At 37.7% G+C, this 14,761-nt stretch overlaps 1 protein-coding gene across 1 annotated transcript in view; it reads left to right on the forward strand.

Moving 5' to 3' along the window:
* Positions 1-14,761, forward strand: part of wdr27 (WD repeat domain 27) — a gene marked incomplete at both ends in the record, with an annotated part of 40,543 nt that overhangs the window by 5,079 nt on the left and 20,703 nt on the right. Inside the window, 11 exons of the mRNA XM_083923225.1 lie at positions 122-186; positions 760-872; positions 1,567-1,640; positions 6,645-6,714; positions 6,808-6,879; positions 7,340-7,443; positions 7,948-8,037; positions 8,847-8,968; positions 10,652-10,785; positions 12,408-12,505; positions 13,185-13,306. Coding sequence (XP_083779351.1) covers positions 122-186; positions 760-872; positions 1,567-1,640; positions 6,645-6,714; positions 6,808-6,879; positions 7,340-7,443; positions 7,948-8,037; positions 8,847-8,968; positions 10,652-10,785; positions 12,408-12,505; positions 13,185-13,306 — 1,064 coding nt within the window. The remainder of the gene's footprint in view (positions 1-121; positions 187-759; positions 873-1,566; positions 1,641-6,644; positions 6,715-6,807; positions 6,880-7,339; positions 7,444-7,947; positions 8,038-8,846; positions 8,969-10,651; positions 10,786-12,407; positions 12,506-13,184; positions 13,307-14,761) is intronic.

Below are 14,761 nucleotides of genomic sequence, written 5' to 3' on the forward strand. Positions count from 1 at the left end.
GTACAAACAGTGTACCGTATTTCTAATTGAGCAGGAATTCTGTTAAAAAATGTATTTATTTTTAAGAACCATTAACTGGCTTAAGTTACTGACACCAAACTCAAGATGTTGATTTTTCTAGATTATCCCAACTTGAGCATCACAACGGCTGGGTCGTGGTCGATCTCTTCCGGCTTGGCTAATACTGTGAGTAACTTCAATAATATGTTGATAAACCACATCAAGACATTGTGCTGAATTATCCTTGCAACTGGACCTTTATCATTCAACTGGCCCATGATATAGTGTGGACTAAAGGGTGCTTGTAATTAAATCCCTAATATGTTTTATTACAAGTGATCCTTTGAGTCAGACCACTTGCTGAAGATCATGCAGACCTGGCTGCTTTTGTCATTCATGGTGAATCTTTTTAGTTTTTGATGATAGATGACAAATTAAATGAATTTAACTACTGAATTTATAAGGATTTATTTTATCCAGTGATATCAATCACAATTAAGTATCTGGACTGATGTAGAATTTTTCTTACACGAATTAAGGTGCCCCTTCTAGTACTCTAGTACTGTATATCTAGACATGTATATATATTATACGATTTGACCGTTTCCTGAATTAAAGTTATATTTTTTCTGTCCCTACAGAGAAGCAATTATGTGTCGTAGTCTTATTATTCATAAAGGTGTTAATTTCTCTTTTTCAAACAATGTATTGATACAATGGTTTTAATATTGATTCATTCTCAAATTCCTTGTCACACAGATGGTGTTTTTAGTGAGCTCTTTATTTACTCCATGCACTATCCTGTTGGAGTTGTGTCTGTCTGACCTAAGCAGGGCCTGGGCCTGTGATGAAGGCTTTTCAGTTTTCCCAAGGTAAACCTGGAGTTAAAGGCAGATATATGGTGACACTACATTGGTATATATTGGTATGTTGACGCCCTAGAGGTAACAAATCAACAAATGATATTCAGTTATTCAATAATTTGTTCATTCAGTGGCAATAGAAACAAGAGTAGCTCATGTAATAATTTGATTCCAGCCTGGGACGGCTCTGCTGAGTGAATGACTACACTTGAATATATCTAAGCTAAGCCTGTCCTCCAGTGAAGTAATTAAGTTCATTCAGGTATTACCTACCTCCATAAATGATTATTTTTGCAAAATCCAGCAGCACCAATAAATATTGATAATTTCATCAGTTATGTGTTTTTCTACTCTATCAAATTTATGAGCCGAAGCACAATCATGTGAACTTGTTTAAATTGACAAAAACGGTGCAGTTGTAAACTTTAGTTGCTTTCTCTCACTGGTTACCTGACCTCACCAGGACATATACAGTAAGTGTGGTCTGTTTTTCAGTTGGCCTCCTGCCGATAACTCCTTCTGACTCTGACATTTCCATATTACCTTGGCATATTATAACCATTCTTACCATCTGTTTTTTCACGAGTCAACAATATCCTGGTAGTGAATTAGAAGGACTAATAATCCAGAAACGCTGGAAAATGCTTTACTCCCTTATTTCCAGTAACTCTTTCCCCCCATTTCACCCCTCCCTTGTTTTCAGTTCTCCTCTACTGCTTGAATCTCCTCTGAATGCCGAGTTAAAGAAGAAGGAGCCAGAGTATCCTAAAATGAAAGGTCAGCATCTGAACACTCATTCCCTTCTCACGTATGCTCATGCACATAAAATAAAAAGGGAGCTACTGCTGTTTGATCACTCTGGATTTTAAGTATGGCTCATTTTATAGTTAACTCCATTTCTGGCACATTGTCTGTTTTGCTTGGACACAGATTCTCTTAAATTGTTCTTATTGTTTATAGAAAGTCAGTTTTGCTATTACAAGAGATCCTGAGAACCTGGATGGAGGATGGAAAAGAAACATTGTGGGGGTTGTTGATATGGCATTCATAATTAAATTCCATTCAGTTTTTATTTGTCACATAGGCAGGTACTACAACATTGAGAGTGCAACACATTAAGACTGATACATCTCATTAATTAGCTCAGTGTGTTTTACGGTTGCTTTTTACAGTAGCGGATTCCTTGGTAAAGTGAGCCTATTTGTGGTTCTTTGGTGTATCATTAGGATCTGGCAACTTGAGACTATTCAGCTGGCGACCTATAGTACAGTGTACTGTGGTTTACATGATGGTCTTACAGAGAATTACTGCTGAGAAAGCCAGTATTAGGTGGGCTCCCCACAGCTGGAGTGAGGGGATCTGCCAGTGCCAGACTATGTAGGGGATCTTCATTTATGGACTAGTGTAACCCACCATGCTGCCCCCATGCATCTTTATATTCTTGAGGATATCTGCAGAATTGTATACTTTACACCAGAAATTACTGTGATTCCTGGAAAGGCAAATGTTCTTCCATTGTAAGTCTGGCTCATGTCTAATAGCTTTTTTAAAAGAACTGTGAGTACAGATTAGATCTGTTGTCACATCACACCGCCACGTTACATAATCATGAAGTGAACCAGTGCTCTTGATTTTATGAGGATGTAATCATCAGCTGCCATTACTTTTTGCAGGAGGCCACTCTTCTGAAGTGTAATGCCTGAGTTTTGTTGTCTGGATCAAATTGTTTTATAGTAAGGATATCAGGGGAAAACTTAAGCAGCAAATGGTGTTGAATGAAATTGCATGTTCACAACTCACTTTGTATGCTTAGTTTTGAAATTAATAGACCAATAGATAGAAATTGATTAAATCAGTAATATCAGTAAACATAAAAATACAATTTAAATTAATGCACTAACTTTTCACAGTTTTTCGTTTTCATTTCCTTTGTCCTTCAATATCACCAGGCTTATATTCATGTAAAAATACTGGGTGCATATCTGCAATATCATTTGAACGACTGCATAGCTGCGGCCACGGAGAGAAGCCAAACACTGTTCATAAGCAAACACTGCCCACATTGCCATGACACAGAGCTGGATTTAAATCAGCAAAAAAAGTCAACAAAAAAGGTTGCTTAGACATAACAGCATTTAGTCAAGCAAAATAATGCATTCTGATTACATTTTTAGAAGTAGGCTTAAAAACCCTTTAGAGAAAGCTCCCTGAAGGTTCTCTGAAGGTATGTAAATAACCTTCAGAGAACCCTCAGGGAACGTTTCCTGATGGTTATTTATTTATTTATATGAAATAAATGTAAATGCTTTTAGAGAACCTTTAGTGAGTGTTGGCTGAAGTTGCGTCTTAACCGCAGACCCCCCTCAGTGTCGTGCTTGTGTGCTAACAGCAGTTATCAGACACTGAAGCGAGCGTCCATACAGGTACGTCTGGTCTGCGAATTTCAAATTCAATTAAATTCAATTCAATTTTATTTATAGTGCCAAATCATAACAAAAGTTATCTCAGGACACTTTACAAACTAGGTAAAGACCAGACTCTATGACTTATTTATGATAAACATAGACCCAACAATTCCGCCGTAGAGTATGGTGGCAACGAAAACCTTCCCTATTACAGGCAGGAACGTCAGACAGACCCAGCAGCAGAGTAGACATTGACAGATGGTGAAATAGTCAATAAAAATACAGTGTTGGTCCCTTTTTGTACATGAATAAACTCTGCAGCTCCTCGATGTTCCTGTGTCTTACCTCCCAGCTGCTGGACAAAAGTGAAGGGAGAGTGTGTGGGATTAAACCGGAGCAGAGTGTGCTGCTCTCTGGCTCTAGACACAACATGCTTGGAGGGAACGTTCCCTGAAGGTTCTCTTTTTGTTCAAAGTATTTTGCGTCCCTACAGTGTCATATTCAGGTCGATGTCACACATAAAAGCCAAGTTGCATGATGGTCCAGTCATAAAACATCTCGTCAACGTATCTGTGTGTGGAATGGTAGATCTTTATATTAAGACTGGAGGCGCACCCGTCTGTTTGGTTAGGCATGGTGCAGGCTTTGCAGACCACAGCTACTACTAGGCAGGTCAAAACTGATTGGGAACCTAGATTGATTTACAAAAGGGGCTGAATCTGGCCCACGGACCTTGAGTTTGACACAAAGCATCAATGTCATTCTTATTTTAGCCCCTTTGCTAGATTTGGGTAGAGTGGGAGATGGGAAAAAATCTGTGAGACACAGGGAACTATGACACCTTGACTAGTCCAGTTTGACTGAAAGAGGAAGTGTGTGATTTCTGACTATTGTTACATCAGTCACTGCTTCACAGGGACTACAGTACCTTATTGTTTAATGAATCTACTTCACATCTAGCAGTCTATTAAAGTTTGATATTGTGGTTAGTATTTTATTCACATAGCTACTCGTAGTAGTACATTCTTTGGGCTCTTTCTACATTTCCCCCCGGTATGCTGCACATATTTTTCCACATGGCCAGCATATTCCTCAGGTGCTACATGGTTTCTATGTCTGTGAGACCCTTAGTTTGGCTCCATATCCGTCATTCCTGTCAGTTTTCAGTTACCATGCCTCTAATGCCTTTTTAATTCTATATTCTTGCTCCATTCCCCTACTGTGTGACCCACTTTTCTAAGGTCAGTAAGGCAAGAACTCATACCAAAGACTCTGGTTACAGTCATAATAATACCATAGAGACATATATACCTGCTATGGTTTATACATTTTTAGAGACTTGAATTGTTTCTTTTTCTTGGGACACTTTCAACAGCTAACTCAGGGGGAGGTCTGAGTTTTCCCATCTCCTGATCTGTGACAGGACTGAGAACAAGATTTGTGGTTTATTTTAGAATAAACTATGGGGCTGGCCTGAGCCTTGTCCCCTCTAATGCAGACAAACCTAAACTGTAAAACAAATCATTGTCACTTCTTAAAATCATAGTCTTGTTAATCCTAACATTCTAAGAAACACTTGTGTTGAACCTTTTAGTTGTTGCATCAGAAATGGATGTTTTGAGCTAGACTGATGAATTAAGAATCTTGTTTACTGTAATGGTTAAGCCAGTTTAGGCCACGTCTTACATACTTACAATGAAAGCTGTAAATGCAGCCAAGAGCAAACCGCTGTGATTTTATGCAGATATGACTTGACTTAGAAATTTGTCTAAAACTCTCACTATGCTTTAAATAGCGTCTGGTGTGAAGTCAGCGTAAATTATGAGATTTTTACTGCCCCATAAAACTAAATGACCATTATATATCAACAGGGGGGTAATAGGGATATTGAGTAATGCCAAGTGTTACCAGTTAATTCAATTTCTGGCCTGAAATGCTTAGTTTCCTGCGTATAATCTGTTTTTAGATCAAAAGCTGCTTCTATTAACCCAACTCACACACAACACAGTGAAGGAATGGTGGAAGGTGTTACATGTGAGCGACCGGTGTCACAAGACCTGTCTTTCTCAATCGGAAAAATAATAGAACTTTTTCTTCATTGATTTTTTTATTATATTGTCTTTGCTGTAACTTAAGTTGAACTAAGGAAGGACATAATAATGTTTCTTTTACAGAAGCAGCACAGCACGAAAAGTATCAACAGCATTATCATTTTGGGAGGGACATATACCGAAACAACATGTACCTAGAAAAATATTTAACTTCAAAATCCAAGAAAAAGGGAACAGAGTAATTGTTCAGAAGATATCAAGTGTCATTTACAGGAAAATACCCTTCAAGCCAAAACTGCCGTAACATTGGCACTGCTGATCAAAGATAAAATGCACTCCCAGATAAGAGAAGATTGAAAAGAAATACAGATGTGCGTCTTTTTTATTTTGACTGGTTGCCTCCACTTGTATTAAATGTATTATTGTGTCATTAAACAGTACTTACTTATTGCTGTTTTTTTCTTGATATAAAGTTATTAACCATGAGTCTGTTTGCTGTTATCGACTGTTATCAGGTTTCTTCTCATAAAATCTTTGGCACACAGTTCAAATGCTATCTGCCATTTTGTCATTTTATAGAAATAAACTACTTCTGTAAACACACCTGTGACTGGATTGGACTATGGTTCCAATCAATCTATCTTTTTCAAGTTCATGTTGAATAATAACCTGTCACTATGCTACAGCACCTTAAACAATGAATTACTGTCACTGAAAACAACAATAGCTGTGTGAAATATATCATTGCATAGGAAAAAAAAGCAAGAGCTATATCTAAGCCCAAGAGCTCAAACACACAGTGGCCTTGTCTATGTTTACTTGAACTTTGTGATATTGCTGGTCAGCTAAATTAATTGATGAATTATGTTAGATAACTCCTGTGGTAATTTCCGATCGGAGATGTTACTTTTTCTTGCTTTGGCCGTATTTGACAGGAGAACAGTTTTTGGAAAGCCTCACACATTTTAATGGTTGTGGAAAATGTGAGCTCATTGTAATATACTAAAGGCACTGACAGCGAACAGTGGGCAGAATAAACCATCCCACAGTTTGTGGCTGATGTACTCAATGCTCACACAGGATGGTCACCCAGTAATATTGTATCTTCCTGAACCATGAAAAGCCAGTAGATTATAATAGTAGTTCAGTTATAGAAAATAATGAACAAGTGTCTCTGCTTCTTTAGATTGTTGACTCATGTTGTAATATCTAAATGTAAATGGTGCTTTTATCTTTGTTTTAGGCATACGTGCTATAAAAAATAATTGTACACATGAACAAAACTTACGTTTGTCAGTCTCTGTTACCTTATCTTTTGTATAAAGGAGGAATAAAGGAGCAGACTCTGGTTTTCCACTCGACAGTCAAGTCATCTGGATATACCAGTGCCCCAAGGTAGGTTCTACATTTTGCCTAATAGAAAAATGCAGTGTATTGCATTGACTAAAGAATTAGGGAAGTGTAACTTTATTTTTCCTTTTATTTCAGAAATATTATGTTTTCACCTAAAACAAATATCCAGAAGATTCCCTCCTCAAAAAAAAAGACTAAGAAAAATATGTAAGTAGTAGCATAATTTATAATACAGTGTTGAGAAAGTTTGCAAAAATGTGTTGATATTAATGGGGAATTTTGGTATTTTTCAACCTGTACCCTATATACCAATGTATTACTTCGAAATTAATATTGGTCCGGTATTGAGTGTTAGTGCTGCAGTCTGGCTGCCATGAATCGGGCCACAATGAAATCAAGCGGGGCTCCTGCGCAACAACAATATATGTCAACCTCCCGCAAGATTTCACAACGAGACTTCTTTCCATAATACAGCCTGACACTTATGATAGCAAGTTGAGCCTCTAAGCCTGTCAGTGGCAAAAACGAGCATTTTTAGTTGACGTATACGATTACATTGCAGCCCAGTTCACAGTGGCCAGGCTGCAGCTTTTGCACTCAATACTGGACCATTTGCAAAACATTTCCGAAATTCCCCTTTAACACTAAAGTTTTTTTTATCATTTAGAGGTTCACTCCTGAGAGATTATCCAGCAGACAGCGCACCACCAACTATTCCACACATTGATCTAAGCAATGACAACAGCCCAGTCCACTGCCTTCAGTATTCAGGTGAGACAATGTTTTGAGTAGTGGGGAGGGAAAAAATACCTTTGGATCATCGCTGCCGAATGAGATCCAAAGTGTGCAGGAAATAATTTAGCATTTTGCACAGAGGGGAGGCAGACATCACACATTTATGTACTGAAGGCCATGCCCATCCCCAACTCCCCTGTCCCGGATTTCAACCATCCTCTGGTCACCCCAGCTGCAATAGTGACCATAATATGTAAAACATAATATAAAAATAGATTTAAATGAGTCATAAGACCCATTGGAGCCTGAATTTGTAATATTTTATCAACAATAACTGGGTTTAATACTTCTACAAATAATAATATTACAATCTTTACTATACTCTATGGAGTATGATTGGTAATAAATTAAGATTCTTTCATTTTTGTTGTTAGATAATTATATTACATTTCATGATAATTGCTCCTGTTTCATACAAATCACCTCACTGTAATAATAAATCGGCTATTCCTAACAATTCTGTTTCCCTGTGTCTCCCAGGTGACGGAAAACAAGTCCTGTGTGGTCTTGGCGACAGCTCAGTGTTGTTGTATAAGTCCTCCCTGACTGGCAAACCAACTGTCTACACAGGTGCATGAATCCATACAAAAACATTGGATATTACAGTATCCTTTGACAGTCACCTTTGTCGGCAGAGCATTTGAAAGTCAGTCTTCTTTTTTCAGAAAAAGAAAGATTTAGTTGGAATTATTATTTTTTTAGTAAAGGACATTATTAATTGGCTCCTCACAACTGATCCTGACATTTTAAAGCTATCCAAAGGTTAAGGTCTTACCTCTGATGTTTTTAAGAGACAAGGTGGACAATAAGACTGAAAAGTCAGCCGATAAACACACTTTGAAATTAATCCATGGCTTAAGATGAGAGACTCCATAAATATTCAAATATTCACTTACTTATCTATCACTGTCAAAACTGTGGCTGAAGAGTTTACTTTCAATAAAAGACACAGGAATTTGGTACATACTGTCTTTGTTTTTGTCTGACGGTCAAATCTAGGGGGTGACAGGAAAAGAAAGATAAAAAGAGAACATTGACTTTTGAGACCAACTTAGTTTGAACCAATATAATGTCTCACTATTTTACACAGTATTGAAATTTAAATATTACCAGGGGCAGCCATTTCTACTACCCAGTAATGGTATAGGCAGTAAAGTAAACACTTATGGGCCAAGAAATTATATCCATCCATGTGAAGCATCTGTTTCTCACTTGATGGCTTAAATACAGTCTCCACAAGGGAGCAGCAGAGATAAGAGGACTAAAGTTGAGGTGACCAATAGGTCACCATGTGCCTCTTCACTACAGCACCATAAAAGTAAATGTTGCAGCCACACACTGTTTCCAGGTTAATTTCAAACCTCTCTTTTTATACACAGGGCATGACAAGCCAGTGAGCAGTGTGAGCTGGAGCCTCAACAGACAGTGGTGGTTGAGTGCATCTGAAGACCAATCACTACGAATCTGGACCTGTGGCAGCTCAGAGCCTGCCATTACCATGGTAAATGTCCCATGCATTCACTAACACACTCTTACTTATCACCCGCTAAACTCCCTAAGTCCTTATCAAACCTTCTCTTGCTCATTATTCCAAGTTCTAACAATAAAAAAATGAAAGTGAAATGAGGAACAGCCAGAGTGACCTCATGTTGCAAAAATGTCCTCACTCTGAAGGTCTAAAACTGAAATTGGTTAGAAGTATAACACAATAACTACAGAACATGCTGTATACAATTTCACTCTCACACCTGTCAATGATTGCTGGAAGAATTTTGCTCCTAATTGCAGTGTTGTAAATGAGGCTATAATGCCAAACTTGAATCACAGTAAAAAAGGTAGTTGCTACTGTAACCACAATGTTTTAATTTGTTTTTCTCAAGAACATGCTTTCAAAGTATTAGTATTAAGAGATGTGCAATGTTATATAGTGGTGTGATGCAGGTACTATGATGAAAATGATCTAATTTGTTTTGTCTGGAACGCATTAGAAACGGACACACCTCTGTAACGCAGCTTCTGCAGGGGGATTTCTGTCTAATGTTCAAAGAGTATTGCTATAAAACTTTCTTATTCACTTTTTCCTTTCCTAATAAAAATACCCTCATAGAATTTTTTTTTTTTAAAAAGAGAAAGCTAAATTAATTGGGATGATCAAATTATGTGTTCCTTGGCTCAAAGATAGTGACTTTGTCATTCAAAGCATCTGCTGGACTCAAAGCAACCAAAACTGATCATATGCAGACCCTCCTTACTTCATTGGGTATCACATTTAATGGGACAGTCAGAAGTGTGTCTGCTTCCCCATGCCAAGTGCAAACAAAATCTGGGGTCTCCCCATAGCAGATGCTAACCATCCATGCTTTGCTCCGTTAAGTAAGATTGTTTTGAGCTTGGCCGGGTTTGCAGCCTTTGACTGCTTGGTGTTCTTGTGAAAGAACTTGGAAACAAATGCAAGTCTTTTCAGGGACAAGAGTCGGGGTTAGCCAGAATTACAAATAGCTTAACATAGTTATACTTCTAAAACTCTAGAAATGTGTATAACCACAAATGGCCACATAGTATTCATTTGAAATCTTAAGAGGTCAGATAGTTGATTGATTAGTACATCTATAAACTACGACAGAGGAAACAATCTGACAGGACGGCCCATCTGCTCGCATCTTTTACTTCAAAATATGCAGTTTGGTGGTTAAGGAGAAGAATGCTAATGCCCTTTATGATGCTTTTTCTTGAATTCACTCCCTCCTTTTTTGGAATACATTTTCTTTGAGTCCCTTTTTTTCCACTTGGCATGAAAAATGTCTCTGAACTATACAGCAACTAAAATGAGGAGATGGTGGGTGGTTGGTGGTTGGTTGTTGTGAGAGCAAACATTCAAGATTCCATCTATCATGTGTGCTCACATGTTTATTCCCCTGGCTTTAATGGAATAACACAAACAGTATGTGCAGATTATATTGAGAGTGTTGCATGTGTCATTTTCAGCAATTAAAAAGCTATAAACAGCACTTACTGTTACAGCTTTTTAGTGTTTTAAGAATTCAGACTAGACTTTACTTTAAATCGCCGTGAGACAATATGGAGCACAAAACTAAGATTAGACTAAACTATTTAGAATGTTTTTGTTTTTTAGGGTCTTTATCAGCATCAATGACGTATGTGTCTCCCCTCCTTCCTCCTTTAGGGTAACAGTATGTTCTCAAATCCCATTAGAAGCGCTCAGTTTTATTACCTCGACAAATTTCTGCTTCTGGCATCAGGACCTTCTCTATACTTGTACCTGTATAATGTGGACATCACACGTGACAGCATCAAAAGGTAAGAAAAGGGAGTATTATACAGCATGTATACTTAATAGTGATGCATAAACGAGCTATGAGTTTTGAATTGGTTTTACTTATGCATTCATTTATTTTTAGAAAAGAAATATGGGGCCAAAATGTATTTTTCTCGGTTGGTGCTGAATTTCGATTTTTCACACAGTTAAACATCCTGGCCAGCTGCGTAGTCAATTCAAGCTATTAGTCTAATGCACTTCAAAGCAGAAATACATGTTGTTGTGTTTTACAATTTAGGATAGTGTAGCGATGGTGAATCAACAGTAGTCTTTACTGGCAAGGCCTCAAATAATTCATTCACCTACAAAATGAACATCTTGGTTGTTGCATTGTACTATATGAACTAGTATATGTGCTACTGGATTTACTGCTGGTCATGACACTGTCCTCACAGATTGTGTCCAGATAACTACAGTTTCTCAGCCAGGCACCAGATCAATTCACAAATGCTTATTAGTCTGGAACCTCTCAGTTCATTTTCAATATCTAGAGCAATCAGCCCAAAATGCAATTGGATAGGGCTTAGTCAGTTTTTTTGGAGCAGCAAAACAATGGCGGCCAGGTCACAAACTTTCTCAAATTACAGCTACACTGTACCCTAAATTGGGTTTCTAAAAACATTTAATGTGAAAAATAGGCAATACAGTAACAGAATCTTGATTCATATTTTATCAACGCAGGCTAGTTTGACAGTTTGATCTTAGTATTGTGAGACTGAAAACTGTGCTGGAAGGGACTGACTCGTCTCAAACCCACCCCACATGATGTAAATTATTGCGAATGGTCCATCAGATCTCAAGCTGCTGGAAATCTGTCTGTGTGGGAGAGGGGCCAGACATACCTGCCAGAGCAAATGAAACATGAGCTCAGCAGAATGGTCTGGTTAGCACCATAATATATAAAAAAATCTGATTGTGTTACACAATCACAATGGTATACATATAAACATCAGAGCTACATAGTAGGATCATACTCTAAGTTAATAGTAAAACTGGGGTTAAGTGTCTTTCCCGAGTGAACAATACTTGCAGGGTAGAGAGGAAGATAGAGTTAAACCAATCACATGCCACTTTTCACCTCCAGCTATTATAATAATGACTACCAGTGCAAATGCATCTATTGCAATAACATGGCAATGCAGGTGAAAGGGGGAATAAAGGTGAAATGATTGATCTTTTTTGAGACTTATAATACATCCTCTATTTAGGAAGCAGGCTTTTTTGCTTAAGATTGCTTTGTTTCTGACTTGATGAGGGTCTGGCTTTATTTAGTTGCTACCACACACTGCACACTCATTACCACCCAAACTGCTTGACTGTGTACTGTAAGCTGTCAGGGCTTATTCCAGAGGCCAGGGAAATGAAAAGAAAGGGCTTCCATACCCTCTTTTAGCAGTGCATATTGTGTATTCATCTTTTTCCTCTTTAGGAAGTTATTTGTCTCATGCGTCTTCAGTCGTAAAGGGTAGTGAATTCTCTCCTACAGTATAGTTCAGACAGAGACGACGAGTGAAAGGTTTGCAGAGTGATTGTGTTAAGATTTTGATTATTGGTCACCTTTATGGATTTAGAAAATGATGCAGCTTCTTCTTTTTCTTCTTAGATATCATCAACGGAGTGTTGTCAGATTGGCAAAATGCATTACGACGACATCAGCAACAGACATCACTGCCTTGTCTGCAATCAATGATTTCTTCTCTTGTATCCTTTTTCTTGTCATTATTCTTCATTGCAGCTCAAAGTGTTAGAGTTTAGACTGCATTGATGCTGTGGAGGTTGAAGTGAACATGTGTTGCCTCCGGGCTCCCTTTACCTGTAAATCATTTAGGTGGCTTTCATTTTTCAGGAATGTCTGCATTCCAGCCACTTAGGGTTTACAATGCATTTACACTCCAATAAATCTACTGAAGTGAGCTGCGTTGTGATGAGTGAGATCCTGTCAGGAGTTATTTTGCAGCACCATGCTTGGGAGTGGAAAATGGATATGCAGTGATTACAGCAAAAAATTAAAAAAAGGAATAGGAATTACTTTTTGTAAATCCATTATTACAAATTTTTTTCATTCAAAATATCTGGTCTTCATGTAGAGTCCAATATTGAGCATGAAAGACTATTTAGAAGGCTAAATGCAACAGTTTGCAAACTTGCAAGACACAACATGGAAACGATAGAAGCTGTCTGCACTCAGCTCAGCACTAGCTTCTGGTGCCGGCACATGAAGAATGATGGAAAGTTTACATTCTTTACATAAATTAATGATCAGAAAAAGGATTTTGAGAACTTTACATTATAAACAATTAAATGTCACACATATCAACCTACAGCAGGCTTATAGTTTATAAATGATGAATTTCATGACTTTTCTTTAGAGCCCTCTCAGATATCGTTCTGGCATGTGGTTCGGATCGGTCCATTCAAGTATTTGACATGAACAGGGGTACAGTTGCCTCAGTGCTGCCTGATGCCCACAGCAGAGTCATCCACTGCATTACACAGAACAAGGTGAGGCCATTTAAATGCTCCGACGGTTCAAATAGGTATTTAAAATGTCCATCTTCTATATGTTATACTAGCATTATTATGTCTGTAATAAGATGTAAAGTGAAAATAGACATCATGTGTGTAGTGACATAAGAACTATGTTCAATATCTGGTCTCTGCATAGATTATTCAGGTAGGAAATTGTAAAGTTCACTCTAAAATCAAACTTGAAACTTTTGAGCAAGTTTTACCCCTATTATGACGGAAAAAATAACTAGTTAAAATAAAAAATATCCATGTTGGTCTTAAACTATTTCCTTATTCTAATCTTGAAACTTATGTACATCGGTGTTTTGAAAACAACACTTTTAATCATTTTTAATTACTGAAAGACAAACCTTTATTTTCAAAAGGTCACAAATATAAGTTTGTGTCTTAGTTCTTGTCACATCTGCTTTATACACTTTTTTTCTATTTGTAGTTTGACTAAAACTTACAATAACCTCTAACATTTGTGAACTGATAGTCAAAGACATCTCCTCACTGACTGACATTTAGACCTGACCCACACAGTAAAGAATTTGCTTGACTTGGCATCGATTTGTAGTGTGATGATCCTCATCTTCCATCTTACTCTTCAAGGATCTACTATTTGGCAGATGTTATAGTCTTACATAAGACATACGAGTGTTGTACAAGTTACATAAGGCACAGATAGTGTTTTGAGGGAATAAAAGTGTTAGTTTGTGGTGTGAATGAAGAAGGTCATGGTTACTGAAAAGTTTCCATGAGTGCCATCATCAGTATCATTTATCTTGCAGAGTGTTTGAATGTAAATCCCTGGTGCATCAGGATTTAGACTGCCATATGAGATGGCAGGAGGAGATTCATTGTTGGATGGTGGCCTTGGAGTAATGCTGTTCCATGATGCAGTTTGGGTTTATGTGGCCTTACTCCCACATCACTGTCTTGGACCAATGTGTGCCTAATTTGCTGGTGTCTAATATGTCGACAGTTTGGGGCTACACATCATCTTTAGTGCTATGAAGAATATTAACACTGTACTCCGTTATAAATCCATGCATTCAACATTTCTGGGCAGCTACCACATTACATTTTACAGTTAAACGAAGGTCCTGCTTTCACTTCATATAGTCATATTAATGTAAGAGAGCTTTGTATTAGCAACAAAGTCATTAATTTTGATCCAAAAAAAATGGAAATCATACAGATGCTTGTGTAACTTATTGGAATACAGAGTGTGTGTGAGGGATTTTTGTACCCAGACACTCTGGGTTATTGAATTTCTGCATGTTGACCTGTGCATACTTGATACTCAGGCCAGCCTGGATTATCTGAACACACTGCAGCTAGTGGCATGGATTAAATGCATCAACCTATTCAACTGTGATGCACTCATACACACAGCTGACTATACTCAGCCCAGAGGTGCCTGGTCTTGGTCACGCCAGCTAT

The sequence above is a fragment of the Echiichthys vipera genome (assembly GCF_963691815.1).
Source record: "Echiichthys vipera genome assembly, chromosome: 11".
Lineage (NCBI taxonomy): Eukaryota > Metazoa > Chordata > Actinopteri > Perciformes > Trachinidae > Echiichthys > Echiichthys vipera.